General features: G+C 38.6%; 2 protein-coding genes across 4 annotated transcripts; both read left to right on the top strand.

Moving 5' to 3' along the window:
- Positions 1–868: 868 nt before the first annotated feature.
- LOC127164445 (uncharacterized) lies at positions 869–8,104 on the top strand. The gene is made up of 12 exons (XM_051108406.1): positions 869–1,344; positions 1,421–1,516; positions 1,593–1,823; positions 1,969–1,991; positions 2,078–2,184; positions 2,888–3,319; positions 4,942–5,339; positions 5,420–5,515; positions 5,639–5,869; positions 5,998–6,020; positions 6,097–6,212; positions 6,584–8,104. The coding sequence occupies exons 1-12, from the start codon at positions 949–951 to the stop codon at positions 7,099–7,101; spliced, it is 2,667 nt and encodes an 888-aa protein (XP_050964363.1). The 5' UTR covers positions 869–948; the 3' UTR covers positions 7,102–8,104.
- Positions 8,105–13,688: 5,584 nt separating this feature from the next.
- Positions 13,689–21,946, top strand: trim35-14 (tripartite motif containing 35-14). 3 transcript variants are annotated; one of them, XM_051108410.1, is made up of 6 exons: positions 13,689–14,206; positions 14,283–14,378; positions 14,498–14,728; positions 14,880–14,902; positions 14,988–15,103; positions 20,809–21,944. In XM_051108410.1, exons 1-6 carry the CDS (start codon positions 13,811–13,813, stop codon positions 21,333–21,335), a joined length of 1,389 nt encoding a protein of 462 aa, XP_050964367.1. In that variant the 5' UTR covers positions 13,689–13,810; the 3' UTR covers positions 21,336–21,944. The 3 variants fall into 3 exon arrangements, with proteins under 3 accessions (XP_050964367.1, XP_050964368.1, XP_050964365.1); XM_051108411.1 differs by lacking the exon at positions 20,809–21,944 and adding an exon at positions 16,206–19,203; XM_051108408.1 differs by lacking the exons at positions 13,689–14,206; positions 14,283–14,378; positions 14,498–14,728; positions 14,880–14,902; positions 14,988–15,103 and adding exons at positions 16,725–19,612; positions 19,692–19,787; positions 19,901–20,131; positions 20,237–20,259; positions 20,338–20,453 and having other exon boundaries at positions 20,809–21,946.
- The last annotated feature ends 126 nt before the right edge of the window (positions 21,947–22,072 follow it).

Here is a 22,072-nt window from a genome sequence, read left to right as displayed (position 1 = left end):
GTCTTTCTGGCTGTCGTTTACTCTTGCCTGTGCAATATATCTCTCTACATCTCTCATTTTTTATGTTTATTTGAAGAAACGCTGACATAATAATAAGGAAATTATGCTGTTATTTACTCTCCCTTGTCATTCCAAACCTGTGTTGTTCTTTTTTCCTGAGGAAAACAAACAGGAGACCATTTTGCATGGTTACTTTACATGCAACAACAAATCATAGTCTCCCAAGATCCAAAAATGACGACAAAGTACACTGACGAAGAGTAACATATCTTTTTTGACTAAACTAGCCTTTTAAGCATATGACGGTGTAGAAACAGCAGCTGCAGGACCCCACTGTGATTAATAAGTGCCACACAATGAACTGATCTTCGAGTAGCTCTAGGACTCTTAGACACCATATGCTGGAGAAAAACAAGCTAATAAAATAAAAAGAAACACACACATTAATGCACTTCAGACACAATGAACTTCTTCTGGCACACCAGCAAGTGCTGTTGTTTGGGAACCACTTGTGGGTTTTTGATTTTCTTTCAAAGAAAATCAAATGTGAAATGAAGTGAAATGCCCTGCAATGTCCTAAGGTCAAAATACATGGATACACACTGCCATCTAGTGACAATTTCATTAATTTCAGATCTTTTCTCCTACTCTGGGTCACTGCAGCCACTATTTACTGTATGCCGAACAGGTGCAGCTTTTCCAAGTTTTTAATTGGCTATAATGTGATATTCTGGAGGGAGGAGTTGTTTACTAAAGATTCAAGTCAAACAAAAGTTAACAAACTAAAATAAAAGGGCAGGGTGTGGGGGAAAGATAAAGTATGTTTCGCAATATCTCCAACAGTAGTGCAAAGTACAATTTGCAGCGTTTTAGAAGTAAAGCTACTCCCTGTCTCTTTACTAATTCCTCTTCAGTAATAAGTGTCTCTACTGAGAACTGACTTCAGTCATGGCAGATGCTTTGTCCTTCCTGAAAGTGGATTTGACATGTCTGATCTGTCGTGATATCTTCACCGATCCGGTCACTCTGAAATGCAGCCACAGTTTGTGTGAGGAATGTCTCCAGCGTTTCTGGACGACTCGGGATGTGCCGCAGTGTCCGGTCTGTCGGAAGGAATGCTCTCACGACGAGCCCACCAAGAGCCTGGCGTTCAGAGCGCTCTGTGAGTCCTTCAAGAACAGAAAACCCACAGCTGTTTCAGGAGATGTTTGTCCAGAACATAAAGAGACGCTCAAACTCTTCTGCTTTGAGGACAAGCAGCCCATCTGTGTGGTTTGCTACACGTCAAAGAAGCATGAAAATCACAAGTGTTCTCCTGTCGACGAGGCTGCTGCGAATTTAAAGGTACGAGGAGTTTGGAATCTGATCTGACTTATGGCATCCTTAGGCTCATTATTAAGAGTTTATCATGTGATTCTAGGGAGATATCAAGATACAAATGGACAGACTGCAAGAGACCCTTGCTGACCTCAAGAAAGCCCTTGAGAACTGTGTGAAACAGGCTGAGCTCAGCAAGGTAAGTGATTAGTGTTGTACTGAGTAGTGAAGATTTACATCAAGTTGACAAAGGGTTAAATATTAAACCATTTCAGGAATGCACCAATATGACAGAAAACCAAATTAAGATGGAATTTAAGAAGTTCCATCAGTTTCTTAGAGATGAGGAGGAGAAACACATCAGATCCTTGCGTAAAGAAAGGGAACCTCAAGATCAGAAACTCAAGGCTAGAATAGAGAAGTTGTCCAAACAGATATCAGATCTGTCTGAGAGGATGGCAGTCGTCTGGCAGGATATGGAAGCTGAAAAAATTACATTTCTCCAGGTAAAAATCAAACACTCAATGATACACATAAAGCCAGGGACCAAAGTTCATCAAGAGCTGTAATCTGAAGCAAACATTTCTGATAATCAATGTTCATGATGTTTGCTCAACCACATTACTGATTGCTTTTTTATTTCTCACTCAGAAATACAGTGATACAGTAAAAAGGTGAGTCATTCCCAATTAGCATTTGGTTACAGTTGCAACCCCATTTTACTCAGTGAACAACAAACATCTAATTGTTTATGTGACAGACTCAAACGCCCATCAGTACCAAACACTACCCCAGAACTACTGCACTATCCCATTCAGACTGTGATCTTCACCACCTGGGCCAGAATGCAGAACCTTGTGGAACAGCGTAAGTAATAGCATCTGCTTCAATTGCATGCTGTCATTTTTTTTCCCCCAGAACACAGATGGAAATCATCATTCAGCTTTTTTCCATACAGTTCATGGTGACCAGAGACGGTCCAGAATGGACCAAAAACACCATGAAATCCGGTGTTCATGGCATGTTGTAATTACCATAGCTACGAGATGATAGCATGGCGTTGTACTTGTAGCTCACATTTATCAATTGAATTATCAGATATGCTATGGCAACGCTGTTAATGCCAAAATCACATAGTAATGTGAGATATCAGTAGACATATTGTATGTCTTTTGTTTCCTTTTAGCTTATTCTTTCATTATTAAGACATTAACAATACTGAACTTTATTAAACATAAATATTACAAAGCAACTGATCAACTATATTTTACTGCTAAAGCCATTGGCATTTTGAGTGTAACTGGGTGACAAGTTCTACAAGGATGTGAATGCTTTGTGCATGTTGGACTCTGGCAATTATGGCAATTCCAACATGCTGTGAATGGAACTAAAGTACCATAAAAAAGTGTTCTGTTTTTTTGGTCACCATCCACTTTATTGGGTGAAAAAAAGCATATTAAGTTTGGAAAAACATGACAGTGAGTACTGGTGAAAACACATACACATGTGTAGTAGTGCATTGGCACTGACTGATGAAAGGCTCTGTAGTCATCAGTCATCTGTGTTTCAGCTCCTGTGACTCTGGATCCAGACACAGCCTCCAATAAACTCCTGGTGTCAGAGGATTGCACCAGTGTTAAGTATGCAGAAATTAAACTGCATGTGTCTGATAACCCAAAAAGGCTGCCTGAGGGGGTGCTGGCCTCACAGGGCTTCAGCTCAGGTGTGCACTGCTGGGATGTAGAGGTGGGTGATAACAACAACTGGACACTGGGAGTGCTGGGCGAAAAAGTGAACCGCAAAAAACTTTGCAAAATGGATCCCAAAAATCGTTTTTGGTGTCTTCGTAATGTGAATGGCATATACAAGAAAGGAAAAAAACCTGTCAGTGATACTGATAGCAATGAGAGGCCAAATATCATCCAACTGCAGCTGGACTTTGACGAAGGAGAGCTGAGATTCATCGACCCTTTCAGAAACAGAAGTTTGTGCACCTACACAGGTGGGTTTCCAGAGAAGGTGTTCCCGTATTTCTGTACCAAAGACAAGGACAAACCACTGAGTCTTTTCCCAGCAAATAAACAAAACGTCTAAAGCAAAACAAACCGGACATTTATTTTTTTTACACATGATTAAATAAGTGAATGCTAAACACAATAGATAGGCGTAAATTCATTTGTCTATTTTTCTTTAAAAGCATTCTTTAAGAATGTTATCTTTTAAGCATCCCTAAAGTTCGGATTAATATGGGTCAACGGGAAATTAGTTATGCTGCTCAATTTGATTGGAATCAATTACAAGATAAGTTATGCTTAAAAGAGTATCACTAAATCACTAAATGATTTTAAATGTATTTTAACCCTTTAACCTTCACCCCTAAAAGGAGCTAATGAAAACATTATTTACCATTAAATTCTTATTAGTAGACATATAATTTTTGTTTTTCAATTTATGTTTTTGACTGCACCCTACCGTACAGTCAGTCCATGAGTTATTTTGCAATAATAAACATTCCTTTAACTTTATTAGTATCTTGGATACATCTCATAACCTTCAAGGTCCACAAAATTAAAAGTAGCCGTATGGCAATATATATGCTATACCATGTCTTTTACTGACATATCAACCGTACGGTCATGCATTATTTGGATAATTAATATAAATAAACATTTCTGCATTTCTCATATATTTTGCTATATTTCTGTTCTTTACCCTCTACCCTGTTCACAACAACTTTATTGTTTCATCCCTACTTCCCTGAATGCTTGTTTGACCCTATTATCTGATGACTGACCAGCACCAATCTCCCTTTTGTGTGACTGACTGAAGTTTGTAAACTGCTGCTCTCACTTGAAAACTGTAAATTCCCATCACTCCATGGAAACAGCAGACACAGAGATGGGGCAGTATAGCTGTGGAAAGACTGCTCTCTCATCCCTCCTTTTGATAGATTTAAATCATCTCAATCGTACGGTAGAGACATCAGTAAAATGGTTGAAGGATCTAGTTTTAGAATCATTTGATTGTAAATGTTTTGAGTGATTTGTGTATAATTCACAATAATTGTATAAGATGTAAACTAATGTATTTTGTAATTATGTTAACTAAATGTGCTGCCTATCTTGGCCAGGAGCCTCTTGTAAATGAGTAAATTTCAAGAGTTTTAATTCCTGGTTAAATAAAGGTTTATAAAAAAAAAAAAAAAAATAAATAAATAAAAAATAAACGAAATGAAATGACCACCATAAAGTGTCCAAATACTTTTTTGAGGTCACTGTATGTCAGGCTATGGGATTATTTAAGCATAAAAGTCAGTTACAAACTATCTATCTGCTAATCCCCAAAAGTAAAATGTTGACCTAAATTTAAGCTAAACGTCATGCTGAACAGGTGCATTGATAATTTCCTGGTTGTTATTCATTGTAATATGACGTCATTGAGGGAGGAGTTAATAAATCTTCTATGTAAATGAAAGTTAACTAAGAGAAATGAAAGTGTTGGGTGTGGTGGGGAAAGGTAAAGCAGGTTTCACAGTATCTCCAGTAAGTAAGCAAATGTACTGAGTTTTAGAAGTAAAGTAGTTATTACTATTACTACAATTTTAGTCAAAACTTCTGTCTTCAGTGATGGCAGACGCTTTGTCCTTCCTGGAAGAGGATTTGACATGTCTGATCTGTTGTGATATCTTCACCGATCCGGTCACTCTGAAATGCAGCCACAGTTTGTGTGAGGAATGTCTCCAGCGTTTCTGGACGACTCAGGATGTGCCGCAGTGTCCGGTCTGTCGCAAGGCATGCTCTCACGACGAGCCCACCAAGAGCCTGGCGTTCAGAGCGCTCTGTGAGTCCTTCAAGAACAGAAAACCCACAGCTGTTTCAGATGATGTTTGTCCAGAACATAAAGAGATGCTCAAACTCTTCTGCTTTGAGGACCAGCAGCCCATCTGTGTGGTCTGTTACACATCAAAGAAACATGAAAATCACAAGTGTTCTCCTGTCGACGAGGCTGCCGGGAAGTTAAAGGTAACAGGAGTTAGGAATCTGATCTGACTGACTTCTGACATCCTCAAGCTCAAAATTAAGAGTTTATCATGTGATTCTAGGAGGATCTCAAGACACAAACAGACAGGCTGCAAGAGACCATCACAGACCTGAAGAAAGCTCAAGAGAACTCTGTGAAACAGGCTGAGCTCATTAAGGTAAGTGGTTAAGGCATGTTCAAGTCCTCCTGGGAAGTTCATATTTACGAATTACAGTAGGAACATGACTTGAATCAGTAGTGAACTTTTACTTTCTTAACAGAAAGGTTTCAACCATTTCAGGAACGCACCAGTATGGATGAAAACCAGATAAAGGAGGAATTCGAGAAGCTCCATCAGTTTCTTAGAGACGAGGAGGAGAAACGCATCAGATCCTTGTATAAAGAAATGGAACCTCAAAATGAGAAAGTCAAGGCCAGAATGGAGGAGCTGTCCAAACAGATATCAGATCTGTCTGATAGTGTGGCAGCTGTGTGGCAGGATACAGAAGCTGAAATCATCACATTTCTCCGGGTACAGATCAAATACTCAACAATACACATAAAGCCAGAGAGCTGTAATCTGGTGCAAATGTGTCCATGTTAATGATGTTTGCATAAACACATTATTGTGCACTAATTGCTTTCTTATTTCCCATTCAGAATTACAGAAATACATTAAAAAGGTGAGTCTTTCCCAATTAGTATTTGGTTACAGCTGAAATCCCATTTGACCAAATATCTTACTGTTTATCTGCATAGACTCAAACATCCATTTGTGCCAAACACGAGTCCTGAACTAGAGGAATATCAGCACTATCCCATTCAGACTGTGATCTTCACCACCTGGGCCAGAATGCAGAACCTTGTGGGACAGCGTAAGTAAAGATGCCTTAAATTGTGTACATCATTTATTTACGCAAATGTTCTGTTCATTGGTAGTAGTACACTTATAGTGACTGATGACTGGTTGGTTAGTGTTTTAACATCATGCTAGCTTCCTTGGCTATTTTCACGACGTGTTACAAGTTGAAAACCTATATAAGGTGTTTATATATAGTGGTGTATGTCATTTGATATTTTTAACAAATGATACGTGATTCTGGAATTTTCTATTCAGCATCATGCACTGTATATATATATATATGTGTGAATTGATCCCTGGGATTGCTGAAAATAAATGTGACTTTTACCCCAAGTAAGGTTGACTGATAAAAGGCTCTGTAGTTTACAGTCACCTGTGTTTCAGCTCCTGTGACTCTAGACCCAGACACAGCCTCCAGTAAACTCCAGGTGTCAGAGGACTGCACCAGTGTTCAGTATGTAGAAAAGAAAAGGTACGTGTTTGATAACCCAGAGAGGCTGTATGTGGGAGTGCTGGCCTCACAGGGCTTCAGCTCAGGAGTGTACTACTGGGACGTAGAGGTGGGTGATAACAACAACTGGACACTGGGAGTGGTGGGGGAAATGGTGAACCGCAAAAAACATTACACAATATATCCGAAGAAACATTTTTGGTGTTTTCATTACATGAATCATACATACAAGCAAGGAAATAATCCTATCAGCGGTATTACTTACAGTGAACAGCCAAAAATCATCAGACTGCAGCTGGACTTTGACGAAGGAGAACTGAGATTCATCGACCCCTTCAGAAACAAAAGTTTGTGCACCTACACAGGTGGATTTCCAGAGAAGGTGTTCCCGTATTTCTGTACTGGAGATGTGTACAGGCCACTTAAAATTATCCCATCAAATAATCAATAATTGTAAACCACATCTAGACTTTTTTTCATATACATTGTATTTTGTGCATGTGGCAAGATAATAATCAAATGCAATAACCTTCATGCAGTGAGTGTCTGAATACTTTTTAGTGGACACTGCCCTAGTAAAAAAAAATAATGCATTCATTTTATACTAAGTACAGTTCAAGTCTATTAATATATTTACTGACATATTGCTAATTAAACTTTATTTGGAGTACTATCTGTGCACAATGCACATTTCTAAATATTAAGCCTAAAATATGTTTTAATGTCACTATTAATGAGGACTGCATGATCTTTAAATTATATCAGTTTTTAAATACAAAATATTTAAAGTGTACCTAAAGTATACTTGCGACAGTTCCACTTTAGCACAATTAGATATACTTAAGTATAAATTTAGTTGGTCTTTTGCACAATTAAAGTGCATTAAGTACAAAATTAGTTCCAATTTAGCAGTCATTAAATATACCAGTTTAGTATACTAAAAGTATAACTGCAGGATATTTTTCCTAAGTACATAATATGTAAATGTACACTACCGTTCAAAAGTTTGGGGTCAGTAAGACTTGTAATAGTCTTTAAAGAAGTCTCTTATGCTTAATCAAGGCTGCATTTATTTGATTAAAAATATACAAAAAAAAAAACAGTAATATTGCAAAATGTTTTTACAATATAAAATAATGTTTTTTATTTTAACATACTTTAAAATAGAATTTATTCCTGTGATGAAAAGCTGAATTTTTATCAGCTGTTACTCCAGTCTTAAGTGTCACATGATCCTTCAGAAATCATTCTAATATGCGGATTTATTATTAGAATGATCAGTGTTGGATAATATCAACAGTTGTGCTGCCAAATATTTTTTGGAACCTGTAATTTTTTTTTTCAGGATTCTTTCATGAATAACAAGTTTAAAAAGTACAGTGTTTATTCAAAATATAAATATTTTATAACAACATAAATTATTTATTATTAACTTTTAATAAACTTTTAATTATTAACTTAATACATCCTTGGTGAATAAAAGTATTAATTTCTTAAAAAAAAAAAGAAACAATAAAAATGTACTGACCCCAAACTTTTGAACGGTAGTGTATTTGTAGTATACGTAGCATGAAATAAATGTGTTTTAAATACAAGTTAGTATTTTTTTTTTCACTAGCGTGTACATAAACCTATGTGATTATTTTATCAAGTAATGTTTAAGTGTATTGGGTGAGACATTAAAAATATGGCAAATTCTAATGTGATTATTAATGTAAAAAGCAATAAAGACTATTTGGTGTACCAATGTCGTATTATTGAATTGCAAGTGAAATGCAGTGTGGTGACGTCACCTCTGCCAGCTGATTGTAGGTTGGTGTTGATGCTCCAGGGGAATCCTTCCTCATTGTAATCAAGTAATCAAGATGGCGCCGCGTATGGCTGCCGTGGTGTGGAGCTCTCCAATTCTTTTACTGTCTTTGTTTGTTTGTTCTGTTTTTAGTCATTCTCTTAGTGTCAGTTTTACCAGAGACGAACTACTGGACATAAGGCAGCATACACCAGAAAATGTTTTTCCGTTTTTTGATTATTCAGACACTTTGTTAGATGTACTAGTCGGAGGAGCAACGATCCTACTCAAACGCGCGCTCAGGCGCAAACGAGGTAAACGCGCCGGCGCCCTGGTTAAGCTCCGCAACCGCAGCTTCCGAACAGCACTTCCTAGTATACATTTAGCGAATCTCCGTTCCCTTCCTAACAAAATGGACGAACTTCTTCTCCTCAACCGTATAAACAAGGACTTTTCAAAATCTGCTGCATTGTGCTTCACTGAAACCTGGTTAAGTGAAAGCATTCCGGACAACGGACTGCATATTTCAGGCTTTCAGCTGTTCAGATCGGACCGCATCGCGGAGTTAACGGGGAAAACGAGAGGTGGTGGATTATGTTTCTACATAAATGAAGGTTGGTGTTCAGATGTAACAACTCTGAAAAAGATGTGCTCTCCTAATTTAGAGGCGCTCTTCATAAACTGTAAACCATTCTATTCGCCCCGTGAGTTTTCCTCTTTCATTCTCGTGAATGTGTACGTTCCTCCGGACGCGTGTGTGAGCGCCGCGATGCAACAGCTGGCCGAACAAATTACTGATACGGAGCAACGCTACCCAGACTCTCCTTTAATTATTCTGGGGGATTTTAACAAAGCAAACCTTTCCCGTGAACTGCCAAAATACAGACAGCACGTTAAATGTCCCACCAGAGACAGTAATATATTAGATCACTGTTACACAACAATTAAAGATGCATATCACTCTGTCCCACGGGCAGCTTTGGGGCTCTCTGATCACTGTTTGGTTCATCTTATACCAACCTACAGGCAGAAACTGAAAGCAGCTAAACCTGTATTAAGGACTGTTAAAAGATGGACTAATGAAGCAGAGCAGGATTTACGAGCCTGCTTCGAATGGACTGATTGGAGTGTTTTTGAAGCTGCCACCACCAATCTGGATGAGCTCACGGAGACTGTAACTTCATACATCAGTTTCTGTGAGGATATATGCATCCCCACCAGGACATTCTTATCATTCAATAATGATAAACCATGGTTTACAGGGAAACTCAAACAGCTTCGTCATGCCAAAGAGGACACTTACAGATGTGGGGATAAAATCTTGTATAACCAGGCCAGGAACAGACTAACAAAGGAGATCAGAGTGGCTAAAAAGAACTACTCTGAGAAATTGAAAAAAGAGCTTTCAGCAAACGATCCAACGTCAGTATGGACTGGTCTGAAGAACATCACTATGTACAAGAAACCACCCCCACAGTCTGTGGAGAATCAACAACTAGCTGACGATCTGAATGTGTTCTACTGCCGGTTTGAAAAGCCCAGACTCACACCCGACTCCCGCTCTGATCTGCACTTCACACATTCACCCAACCCCCCTGCAACTCCCCTCCCTCCCTCTCCCACCACTCAACCTGTGCTGGAGGTCTGTGTAGAGGACGTCAACCGAGTCTTTAGGAAGCAGAAACCTAGGAAAGCTTCTGGCCCAGACAGTGTTTCACCTGCCTGTTTAAAGGTCTGTGCTGACCAACTGGCTCCTGTCTTCACACAGATCTTTAACAGATCACTGGAGCTGTGCTTAGTTCCCAACTGCCTAAAACGTTCCACCATCATTCCAGTCCCCAAAAAGCCCAAAATCACTGGACTTAATGACTACAGACCTGTCGCTCTCATGTTTGTGGTCATGAAGGCATTTGAGAAACTGGTCCTGGCCTATCTGAAAGACATCACTGGACCCTTGCTGGATTCTTTTCAGTTTGCCTACAGAGCAAACAGGTCTGTGGATGACGCAGTCAACATGGCACTGCATTACATCCTGCAACACCTTGACAGAACTGGGAATTATGCAAGGATCTTGTTTGTGGACTTCAGTTCGGCCTTCAATACCATCATGCCTGACCTTCTCTCAGACAAACTGACACAGCTCTGTGTGCCCGCCTCCATCTGTCAGTGGATTACCAGCTTCTTGACAGACAGGCAGCAGCTAGTGAGGTTGGGTAAACTCACATCCAGGACTATCACAACCAGCACTGGTGCCCCACAGGGTTGCGTTCTCTCCCCACTGCTCTTCTCTCTCTACATAAATGACTGCACTTCAAAGGACCTCTCTGTCAAGCTCCTGAAGTTTGCGGACGATACTACAGTCATCGGCCTCATCAAGGAAGGAGACGAGTCTGCTTACAGACAGGAGGTTGATCAGCTGGCTGTCTGGTGCAGTCTTAACAACCTGGAGCTAAACACTCTTAAAACAGTGGAGATGATCATAGACTTCAGGAGGAACCCCCCTGCTCTCCCCCCACTCACCATCATGGACAGCACTGTGGCTACAGTAGAGTCATTCAGATTCCTGGGTACCAACATCTCTCAGGACCTGAAGTGGGACAATCACATTGACTCTATTATGTAAAAAGCCCAGCAGAGGCTGTATTTCCTCCGCCAGCTGAGGAAGTTCAACCTGCCACAAGAGCTGCTAAAACAGTTCTACTCGGCCATCATTGAGTCTGTCCTGTGTTCCTCTATTACTGTTTGGTTTGGTTCAGCTACCAAAACAGACATCAGAAGACTACAACGGACAGTCAGGGCTGCTGAGAGGATTATTGGTATCCCTCTACCCAACCTCCATGATCTTTACACCTCCAGAGTCAGGAAAAGGGCTAAGAAAATCACTCTGGACCCCTCACACCCAGCCCACTCTCTCTTTGAACTGTTGCCCTCTGGCCGACACTACAGAGCGCTATGTACCAAAACAGCCAGACACAAGAACAGTTTTTTCCCCCAAGCCATATCCCACCTGAACCACACTTAACACACCTCAGTACTGGTCATGTGTTTTTACTTAACAAAACTTTTGTATATAGCACATATGCACATTCATAGTTCTGTCTATGGACATTTTTTTTTTTTTTTTTTCTGTATATTTTTATTACCACTGTTATTTATAATTTATTGTATATTCTTTTTTAATATTAGTGTTTATTATTACCTTAACTTTATATATGTCTGCACTATGTTTGTATTTTCTGTACCGGAAGCTCCTAACACCAAGACCAATTCCTTGTGTGTGAACGCACTTGGCAATAAAGCTCTTTCTGATTCTGATTTCTGATTCTGATTCTGATTGTATTGTGGAGGATGACACATACCTGCAACACCTGCACTGGTTAAACTCTTTTAGGCCATGAATATGTAAATCATGAGCTGCCAGAAATTTGCCTACCTGAGGGTATGTCTACGGTGGCCGAGAGAGCTCAACGCGCTGCAACTTAAGAAAACACATGGAAACAGAAAAAAACGACAACAAATTAAGAAAACATCTTCATCAGTTTGACAACACAGGCGCTGCAAATCCTCGCAACGCAAACACAAATACGGAAACGCGCTGCAAATTCTCACAACACAACCAAACACACGAAAGCGCTGCAATCACACAAACGCGCTGCAAATAGCACAGACCACAACGGAAATGTTTCAGGGGGACCTCAAAAAGCGACGAACCCGGCTGGGACGTGATTATTATTATTATTATTATTATTTATTTTTTTTTTATTATTCAGTTTCATCATCGAACAAAAAAAAAAAAAGGCAACATTTCAAATTGCAAATTCAACTGCAAAAAAATAAATAAATAAATAACAGCAGAAAGAGAAAACACCCAAAATGAACACAAACATACCAAAAGAAAGAAAGAAAGAAAAAAAAAAAAAGAAATTCCAGGGCAGTTACATACATTTGAAAAGCTTTAAAATTTGTTTTGTTTTTATGAGCTTCTTATTTTGAGATCTCATATTAGAGAGGGTAAATTTTAAGATCAGTGTTACAAAATGTAATATATAATGGTTTCTTCTGACTTACTTTTGACTTGTGAATATAAAACTTTGCTAAGATAATTAAGAGATTTACAATATAAACCTGTTTATCAGAAAAAGAGGGGTTTTGACAACAAAGTAAAATATTATGAAAATCTAAATTAAGGGGTTTGCTTAATTTCTTTGTTATGTCTATTTTAAAGCCAGTCCAAAATGAAATAGCATAAGGGCAATAGAAAAATAAATGTTCAATATCTGGACCTGATTATTTTGTTTAACATCCTGATCATACGATTCATTGGTCTTTTGGATATTATTAGACTAATCTGACGAATTACACACTTAACTGTGAAACGTTATTAACTTAATTGCAAATAAATATATAAATAAATAAATACATGCAAATAAATATAACGTTCAAAGTTCACGAAAAAAAAAAAATGCAACGCTTCATTAATGGTTAAAATCAGGTCAAAATTCAGGTCCCAGCTGGGTCCGTCACTTTTTGAGGTCCCCCTGAAACATTTCCGTTGTGGTCCGTGCTATTTGCAGCGCGTTCGTGTGTTTGGTTGTGCTGTGAGAATTTGCAGCGCGTTTCCGTATTTGTGTTTGTGTTGCGAGGATTTGCAGCGCCTGTGTTGTCAAACTGATGAAGATGTTTTCTTAATTTGTTGTCGTTTTTTTCTGTTTCCATGTGTTTTCTTAAGTTGCAGCGCGTTGAGCTCTCTCGGCCACCATATATGTCAGTATAATAAGCTTCACATTCTCCAAGGACTGCACATACTTCAATGACTATATGGACAATAAAGACAGAATTGTGATTTTAAAAAAAGTCTGAATTGTGCTATAAATTTCTAATTATTAAGTGATCATATTTGCTTTTTTATGAATATATAATCAATGGATATTAAATGATTTATTGCTGCCAGCAAGGCAATTAACCTTACTTCTAATGACAAATTAGATGCCAGTTTATTCGTTAAAAAAACAACAACCAAACATTCAGTCAATCCAATTAAGTAAACAAGCCAGTTACAAACTAACCAGTAGTTAGTTGCTAATCCCCACATGTAAAATGTATGCTCTAATTTGAGTAAGATTTTACGCTGAGCACATGCAGCTGCACTATTTGATCATTTCCTGGATGTTATTCATTGTAATATGACATCCTGTAGGGAGGAGCTGATAAAGCTTTTGGGGAAGCGAAAGTTAACGGCCAGAAATGAAAGTGTCGGGTGTAGTCCGGAAGATGCAGCAGGTTTTGCAGTTTTAGAAATAAAGCAACTATTACTATTATTACAATTTCTATTGGAATATTTATCAGTTGAGTGTTTCTGCTTGAGATCTTCATGGCTGAAGCTTTGTCCTGTATGGAAGAGGATTTGACATGTCTGATCTGTTGTGATATCTTCACCGATCCGGTCACTCTAAAATGCAGCCACAGTTTGTGTGAGGAATGTCTCCAGCGTTTCTGGATGACTCGGGATGTGCCGCAGTGTCCGGTCTGTCGCAAGGAATGCTCTCATGACGAGCCCACCAAGAGCCTGGCGTTCAGAGCGCTCTGTGAGTCCTTCAAGAACAGAAAACCCACAGTTGTTTCAGGAGATGTTTGTCCAGAACATAAAGAGAAGCTCAAACTCTTCTGCTTTGTGGACAAGCAGCCCATCTGTGTGATCTGTTACACATCAAAGAAGCATGAAAATCACAGGTGTTCTCCTGTCGACGAGGCTGCTGCAAATTTAAAGGTAGGAGAAGTTTGGAATCTGATCTGACTTACGGCATCTATAGGCTCATTATTAAGAGTTTATCATGTGATTCTAGGGAGATCTCAAGACACAAATGGACAGACTGCAGGGGACCCTTGATAAACTCAAGAAAGCCCTTGAGAGCTGCGGGAAACAGGTTGAGCTCACTAAGGTACGTTCAGAACTTCTTGGGAAGTTTGTAATTGCGAATTAATGATCTGAATGCACAAGTAGTGTTGTAAAGGGTAGTGAACATTTACACTGTTAACAAAAAGTGTTAAACCATTTCAGGAACACACCAGTATGGATGAAAACCAGATCAAGGAGGAATTTGAGAAGCTCCATCAGTTTCTAAGAGAGGAGGAGGAGAAACGGATCAGATCCTTGCGTAAAGAAAAGGAACGTCAAAATGGAAAACTCAAGGCCAGAATGAAGGAGCTGTCCAAACAGATATCAGATCTGTCTGAGAGGATGGCAGCCGTCTGGCAGGATATGGAAGCTGGAAACATCAAATTTCTCCAGGTACAGATCAAATACTCAACGAGACACCATGGACGAAAGTCAAGCAGAGAGCTGTAATCTAATGCAAATGTGTCTGATAATCAATGTTCATGATGTTTGCTCAACCACATGACTAAGTACTAATCTAATCGCTTTTTTATTTCTCATTCAGAATTACAGCGATACTTTAAAAAGGTGAGTTTTTCCCAGTTAGCTTTTGGTTACAGCCGAAATCCCATTTTGACCAGTGAACACCAAATATCTTACTGTTTATCTACAGACTCAAACGCTCATCAGTACCGAACACAAACCTTGAGCAAGAAGAATATCAGCACCATCATCTTCAGACAATGCTCTTCACTACCTGGGCCAGAATGCAGAACCTTGTGGAACAGTGTAAGTAATAATGTCTGCTTAGAATTGGAAACATAATTTGCTTACCCAAATGTTTTTTCCGAATCGTACTTTGCTGTTCTTTTCCATGGAACACAAATGAACTCTTTTGTGCAACTCATTTTCATGCAGTTCATGTGTAGGTAAGCAGGGCTCTACACTTACTTTTCTCTTAAGAAGCACTTGTGCGCTTTACTTAAAAAATCTAGGAGCACAGTCAAAATTTCAGGAGCACCTTCTAATCAATAATCAAAAAATCGGATCAAAAAATTTACCTTCCCATTACGAGGTGATGTTTGACTCCTTAAAGTGATTTACAGGGGAATTTTGTTTTTACCTTTGTAATGGCATTTTTCTAACTTTATTTATTTTTTTTAATTTCTAATTAAAACAAAAATTATTTTGTACTACAGAAGTGGCACAGGACAACACAAAAGTGGCTTGTAGGTGTATTTTCATATGTTAAATGAGGCTCAGAGGCGGCACGAGTGCAATTAAATTCATAAACTCATGTTAAGATTAATGGTTTAAATATAACATTTTGAATGCAGAAATATTAAATGATTTAAATGACAGAAAAGATAATTTAAAAATGAAACTAAAACTGCCAGTAGGTGGCAGCAAGTCACTGACTTAATTACTGAATCATTCATTCATTTGATTCGTTCCAACGGCTGATTCATTCAGGAATAAAGCAAGTAACTGTCTTTATGAATGGGAAATTAAATCACTAGATTAGTTTAAAAACGCACATTCATTTATAAACTAAACAGCGCTGTGTTTGAACGGAGATGCACTGCAGCTCAGTTGTGACTTGTTTCAGACTATTTCTGATGACGAAACAGAGCAAAATCAGACAATAGTGTTATAGTCAGACAATGTCAGTCACTTAATAGTAACTTCTTGTTTCACTGTTGTATTAAATCAATATTTACAAACTCCCTTAAAAGTCATTAAAAGCTGTCACTCATCTTAGTTCATCGTGATCTCACAAAGTTCCATTATAATCAACAAAGCTCTCTACACTGCACAATGAATCTCTTATTTACACTCTCTCTACACTTTGTGAGGTTGACTCTGTAGTTTACACATATCTGTGTTTCAGCTCCTGTGACTCTGGATCCGGACACAGCCTCCGATAAACTGCAGGTGTCAGGGGATTGCACCAGTGTTGAGTACAAAAAAAAGAAAATACATGTGTCTGATAACCCAAAGAGGCTGTATGTGGGAGTGCTGGCCTCACAGGGCTTCAGCTCAGGTGTGCACTGCTGGGACGTAGAGGTAAGAAACAACAACAACTGGACGCTGGGAGTGGTGGGGGAAACGGTGCACCGCAAAAAACTTTACAAAATGGATCCGAAGAGCCGTTTTTGGTGTTTTCGTTACGTGGATTATGAATACAAGCAAGGAAATAAGCCTGCCAGCCATATTAAAAGTATTGAGAGGCCAAATGTCATTAGACTGCAGCTGGACTTTGACAAAGGAGAGCTAAAATTCATTGACCCTTTCAGAAACAGAAGTTTGTGCACCTACACGGGTGGATTTCCAGAGAAAGTGTTCCCATATTTCTGTACTGGAGATGTGGACAAGCCACTTAATGTTTTTGTGGCAAAAAAACAAAACTTATAAACCACTTTTTTTGTGCATGTGTTAAGAAAATAATCATATGCATTGACTGACCTTCACGCAGTGTGGCTTGAGTGTCAAAATACTTTTTGGGGTCACTCTGTATATCACGCTAGTGATTGTTTAATCATTTTGTGTATATAGGATGATACATTATTAATTAACTAGATGAGTAAAGTTTGAGAACAAACTTTAAGTTGGTTTGAAAGCATAGCCTGAAGGTTTGAAGCAGTTGTAAAAGTATGCAAGCAGCTACCATGATTTAACACATTGCTTACATGATTTAACATGTTGTTAACATGTTTTAGCATAATTAGCTTGTTGCTTGTATTTTTATAGGCTGATTAAAATGTTGTTAGCATGATTAGCATGTTGTTAGCATAACTGGCAAATTACTAGAATGTTGTTAGCATAATTAGCAAGTTACTAGCATGTTTCTAGCCTGATTAGCATGTTGATATCATGCTTCGCACATGATTAGCATGTTACTAGCATGTTTCTAACATGTCTAACATGTTACTAGCTTGTTGTTAACATGGTTCTAACATTATTAGCATATTACTAGCATGTTGTTACCATGATTGGGATGTTGCTAGCATGATTAGCATGTTACTAGCATGTTGCTAGCAGGATTAGCAAGTTACTATCATGTTATTAACATGTTTCTAATATGGTTAGCATGTTACTAGCATGTTACTAGCATGATTAGCATTATACTAGCATGTTGTTAGCATGTTTCTAGTATGATTAGCATGTAACTAGCACGTTTCTAGCATGATTACCAAGTTACTAGCATGTTGTTAGCATGATTAACATGTTACTAGCACATTGCTAGCATTTTTCTATCATGATTAGCATGTTACTACCATTTTGCTAGCATGATTAGCAAGTTACTACCATGTTGGTAGCATGATTAACATGTTACTAGCATTTTGTTAGCATGTTTCTAACATGATTACCATGTTGCTAGCATGATTAGCAAGTTACTAGCATGTTACTAGCCTGTTGTTAGCATGCTTCCAGTATGATTAACATGTAACTAGCATGTTTCTAACCTTGTTACCAAGTTACTAGCATGTTGTTAACATGATTAGCATGTTACTAGCATGTTGCTAGCATGATTAACAAGTTACTAGCATGTTACTAACATGATTAGCATGTTACTAACATGTTTCTAACACGATTAGCATTTTGCTAACACGATTAGCATGTTACTAGCATGTTGCTAGCATGATTTAGATAGCTAGATAGATTAGAAATATTAGAGTGGAATCTTAAATGAGTGTAAACTGATTAGAAATAGTACATAGAAGGGAAGCTTGATTGAGCCTCAAGGGATTCTGGGAGTTTTGATTTGAATTTTGTCAGTTGGAGTTCGAATAGTGTTGTTCATTTGAACATTCCGTCAATGTAAGTCTATGGGATTTTTGGTGGGTTTGATAGTCTGGTTTACGAATACTGTAAGCCGGATCAGTCTGAAAAGATACAGCACACCGAGTCAGACCAGTCTGAAGGTCTGGGCTGAGTTTGGTGGTTCTAGCTTGAAAGCTCTAGGAGGAGACAGATACCGAAATTTGGCTCAGAAGAAGAAGAATAATAATATTCTTAAATAGCAGATCAGTAAGTTGGCTTTCTCAAGCCAACTTAATAACAATTCCTGTGTTCACATTTTAGTGTAAATGATTTAAGCGCAGGGAGGGAAGGAACGTGCACTCTGTTTGCAAACAGCGCACACATCTGAAGCACAAGCAGAGAGCAGCGGTCCCGCTGCGGGTTCACGGCCTGTGTCCGTTCTCGAATTAATGTTAATCAAAGAACAAAAGAAAATCTTTCACTGACCTTGACTGAATATCTTTAGTAAATTTGATGAGGATTCATCTATGTATTATTTATGAAAAGAAAACAGTGTTTTTAAACTTTTGATTTCAACTTCTGTACCTGAAATTTGTTCATTTGTATTTATTTAGATTACTGCTGAATTTATTTGTTTTTTCAACATTACATTTTATAGGTCAGATTTTTAAAGGCAATTTTCTCAATATTGAGGCTATTATTATTATTATACTTAAATGTATGTAATCAGTGCAAGAATTGTCATTAAACATCATCATTTGTGCATTTTGAAATTATGAATGTACATTCAACCAAACATTAAGTCAGCCAAATTAAACAAGTCAGTTATAAACCAACTAGAAGTTTCTAATCCCCAAAAGTAAAATGTATATGCTCTAATTTAAATTAAGACTTGATCATTAAGGCTGATCATTTCCTGGTTGTTATATCTTGTAATATGATATCCAGGAAAAAGGAGTGGACAAATCGAATAGGTAAGTGAAAGTTAACCAAAAGAAATGAAAGTGTTGGGTGTAGTGGGGAAAAGGTAAAGCAGGTTTCACAGCATCTCCAACAAGTGACTGAAGTATATTTTGGGGTTTTAGAAGTAAAAACTTGTGTCTCGCCAAGTGTCTCTACTGAGAACTGACTCCAGTCATGGCAGACACTTTGTCCTTTCTGGAAGAGGATTTGACATGTCTCATCTGTTGTGATATCTTCACCGATCCGGTCACTCTGAAATGCAGCCACAGTTTGTGTCAGGAATGTCTTCAGCGTTTCTGGACGATTCGGGATGTGCCGCAGTGTCCGGTCTGTCGCAAGGAATGCTCTCACGACGAGCCCACCAAGAGCCTGGCGTTCAGAGCGCTCTGTGAGTCCTTTAAGAATAGAAAACCCACAGCTGTTTCAGGAGACGTTTGTCCAGAACATAAAGAGATGCTCAAACTCTTCTGCTTTGAGGACAAGCAGCCCATCTGTGTGGTCTGTTACACATCAAAGAAGCATGAAAATCACAAGTGTTCTCCTGTCGACGAGGCTGCCGGGAATTTCAAGGTACGTGGGGTTAAGAATGTATTCTGACTAACTTTTGGCATCTTCAAGCTATTAAGAGTTTATCATGTGCTTCTTCTAGGAGAATATCAAGACGCAAATAGACAGACTTCAAGTGACACTCGCTGACCTCAAGAAAGCCCAAGAGAGCTGCATGAAACAGGCTGAGCTTATTAAGGTAAATGTTTACGTCCTGTTGGAAAGTTCGTATTCACGAACGTGTAAGTCTACAATCATTCCAACATAACTTGAATGTACTATTTGCACTTGAATGCACTTGAACCATTTCAGGAATGCACCAGTATGGATGAAAACCAGATAAAGGAGGAATTTGAGAAGCTCCATCAGTTTCTTAGAGATGAGGAGGAGAAACACATCAGATCTTTGCATAAAGAAATGGAACCTCAAAATGAGAAAGTCAAGGCCAGAATGGAGGAGCTGTCCAAACAGATATCAGATCTGTCTGAGAATATGGCAGCTGTGTGGCAGGACATAGAAGCTGAAAACATCACATTTCTCCAGGTACAGATTAAATACTTAACGATACACATAAAGCCAGTGAGCTGGTGCAAATTTGTCTGATAATCAATGTTCAAAGCGCTAATTGCTTTTTTATTTCTCATTCAGAACTACAGTGATACTTTAAAAAGGTGAGTCTTTCACAATTAGCATTTGTTTACAGCTGCAACCCCATTTTACCCAGTGAATCCTACTGTTTATCTACACAGACTCCAACAGCCATCAGAGCCAAACACGACCCCTGAACTAGAGGAATATCAGCACTATCCCATTCAGACTGTGATCTTCACCACCTGGGCCAGAATGCAGAACCTTGTGGAACAGCGTGAGTAACAATGCCTGCTTAGATTGTGTACATAATTTATTTAAGCAAATGTTTTTCATTGGTAGTAGCACACTTATATTGACAGATGATTGGTTGGTTGGTTGGTTGATTGATTGGTGTTTTAATGTCATGGCAGCTTCCTTGGCTATTTTCACGACAAGTAACAAGTTGAAATACCATAAAAGAGCAATTTAAAAACCTATATAAGGTGTTTATATATAGTCGTGTGATTCTGGAATTTTTTATTCAGTATGTGAACTGATCCCAGTGATTACTGAACATAAAGAAGTGACTTTTATCCCAAGTATGGTTGACTGATAAAAGGATCTGTAGTTTACAGTCATCTGCGTTTCAGCTCCTGTGACTCTGGATCCGGACACAGCATCCAGTAATCTGCTGGTTTCAGACGACTGCACCAGCGTTGAGTACTCAGAAATGAAAATGACTGTGTGTGATAATCCAGAGAGGCTGTATGTGGGAGTGCTGGCCTCACAGGGCTTCAGATCAGGTGTGCACTGCTGGGACGTAGAGGTAAGAGACAACAACCACTGGATGCTTGGAGTGGTGGGAGAAAAAGTGTACCGCAAAACACTTTACAAAATGGATCCAAAGAGCCGTTTTTGGTGTTTTCGTTATGTGAATTTTACATACAAGCAAGGAAATAAACCTGTCAGCGATACTGATAGCAACGAGAGGCCAACTATTATCCGACTGCAGCTGGACTTTGACGAAGGAGAGCTGAGATTCATTGACCCTTTCAGAAACAGGTGTTTGTGCACCTACACGGGTGGATTTCCAGAGAAGGTGTTCCCGTATTTCTGTACTGGAGATGTGAACACACCACTTAATGTTTTCCCAGCAAATAAACTAAACTGCAACTAATGCTTTTTTCCTCCCCACATACTGTGTTTTGTGCCCATGCCAAGATAATAATCAAAAGGAATGATGTTTATGCAGTGTGACTTGAATGAGTACATACTTTCTGGTGCCACTGTATGTCATTACGTAATTATTTATTTATGCAATGTTCAAGTGTATAAGAGTGTGTACATTTTATGGGTCTGGCTTTCGGTCTCATCTACATCCAGCTATTTTTAGCTGAACAAAACAGCTAATTTGCTGCTTGATTTTGCAAACCAGTGTGTCTTACTATATTATTTTAATGTATTATCTTAATTATTAACACACTTTGTAGTGCAAACAGTTTTAACATTTACTGGACGTTGTTATTTTTCTCGTTACTTCCCTGTTGAGGCATATGAACCAAAAGTCTGGTCCATTAAATGAGGTGAGTAGGGTGATGTATTAATAATAATGCAAACTTTAATGTGATTATTAATGCAAAAAGCAATAAAGACTATTTGGTGTACCTATGTAATATTATTGAATTTTAAGTGAAAAGCAGTGTGGTGAAGTCACCTCTGCCAGCTGATTGGTCCAGGGTGGTGTTGATGTTCCGGTAGATATCCTCCTGATTGTATTGTGCAGAATAACACATTCCTGCAACACCTGCAACACCTGCTCTGGTTAAACTCTCAGACCATAAAGATAATAAAACTATGAGCTGTCAGAAATATGCTTACCTGAGGGTGTACGTCAATATAATCAGCTTCACATTC

The sequence above is a fragment of the Labeo rohita genome, chromosome 4, assembly GCF_022985175.1.
Source record: "Labeo rohita strain BAU-BD-2019 chromosome 4, IGBB_LRoh.1.0, whole genome shotgun sequence".
NCBI lineage: Eukaryota > Metazoa > Chordata > Actinopteri > Cypriniformes > Cyprinidae > Labeo > Labeo rohita.
Note: the sequence above shows the minus strand (reverse complement) of the source record. Positions and strands in the feature narration are given on the sequence as shown.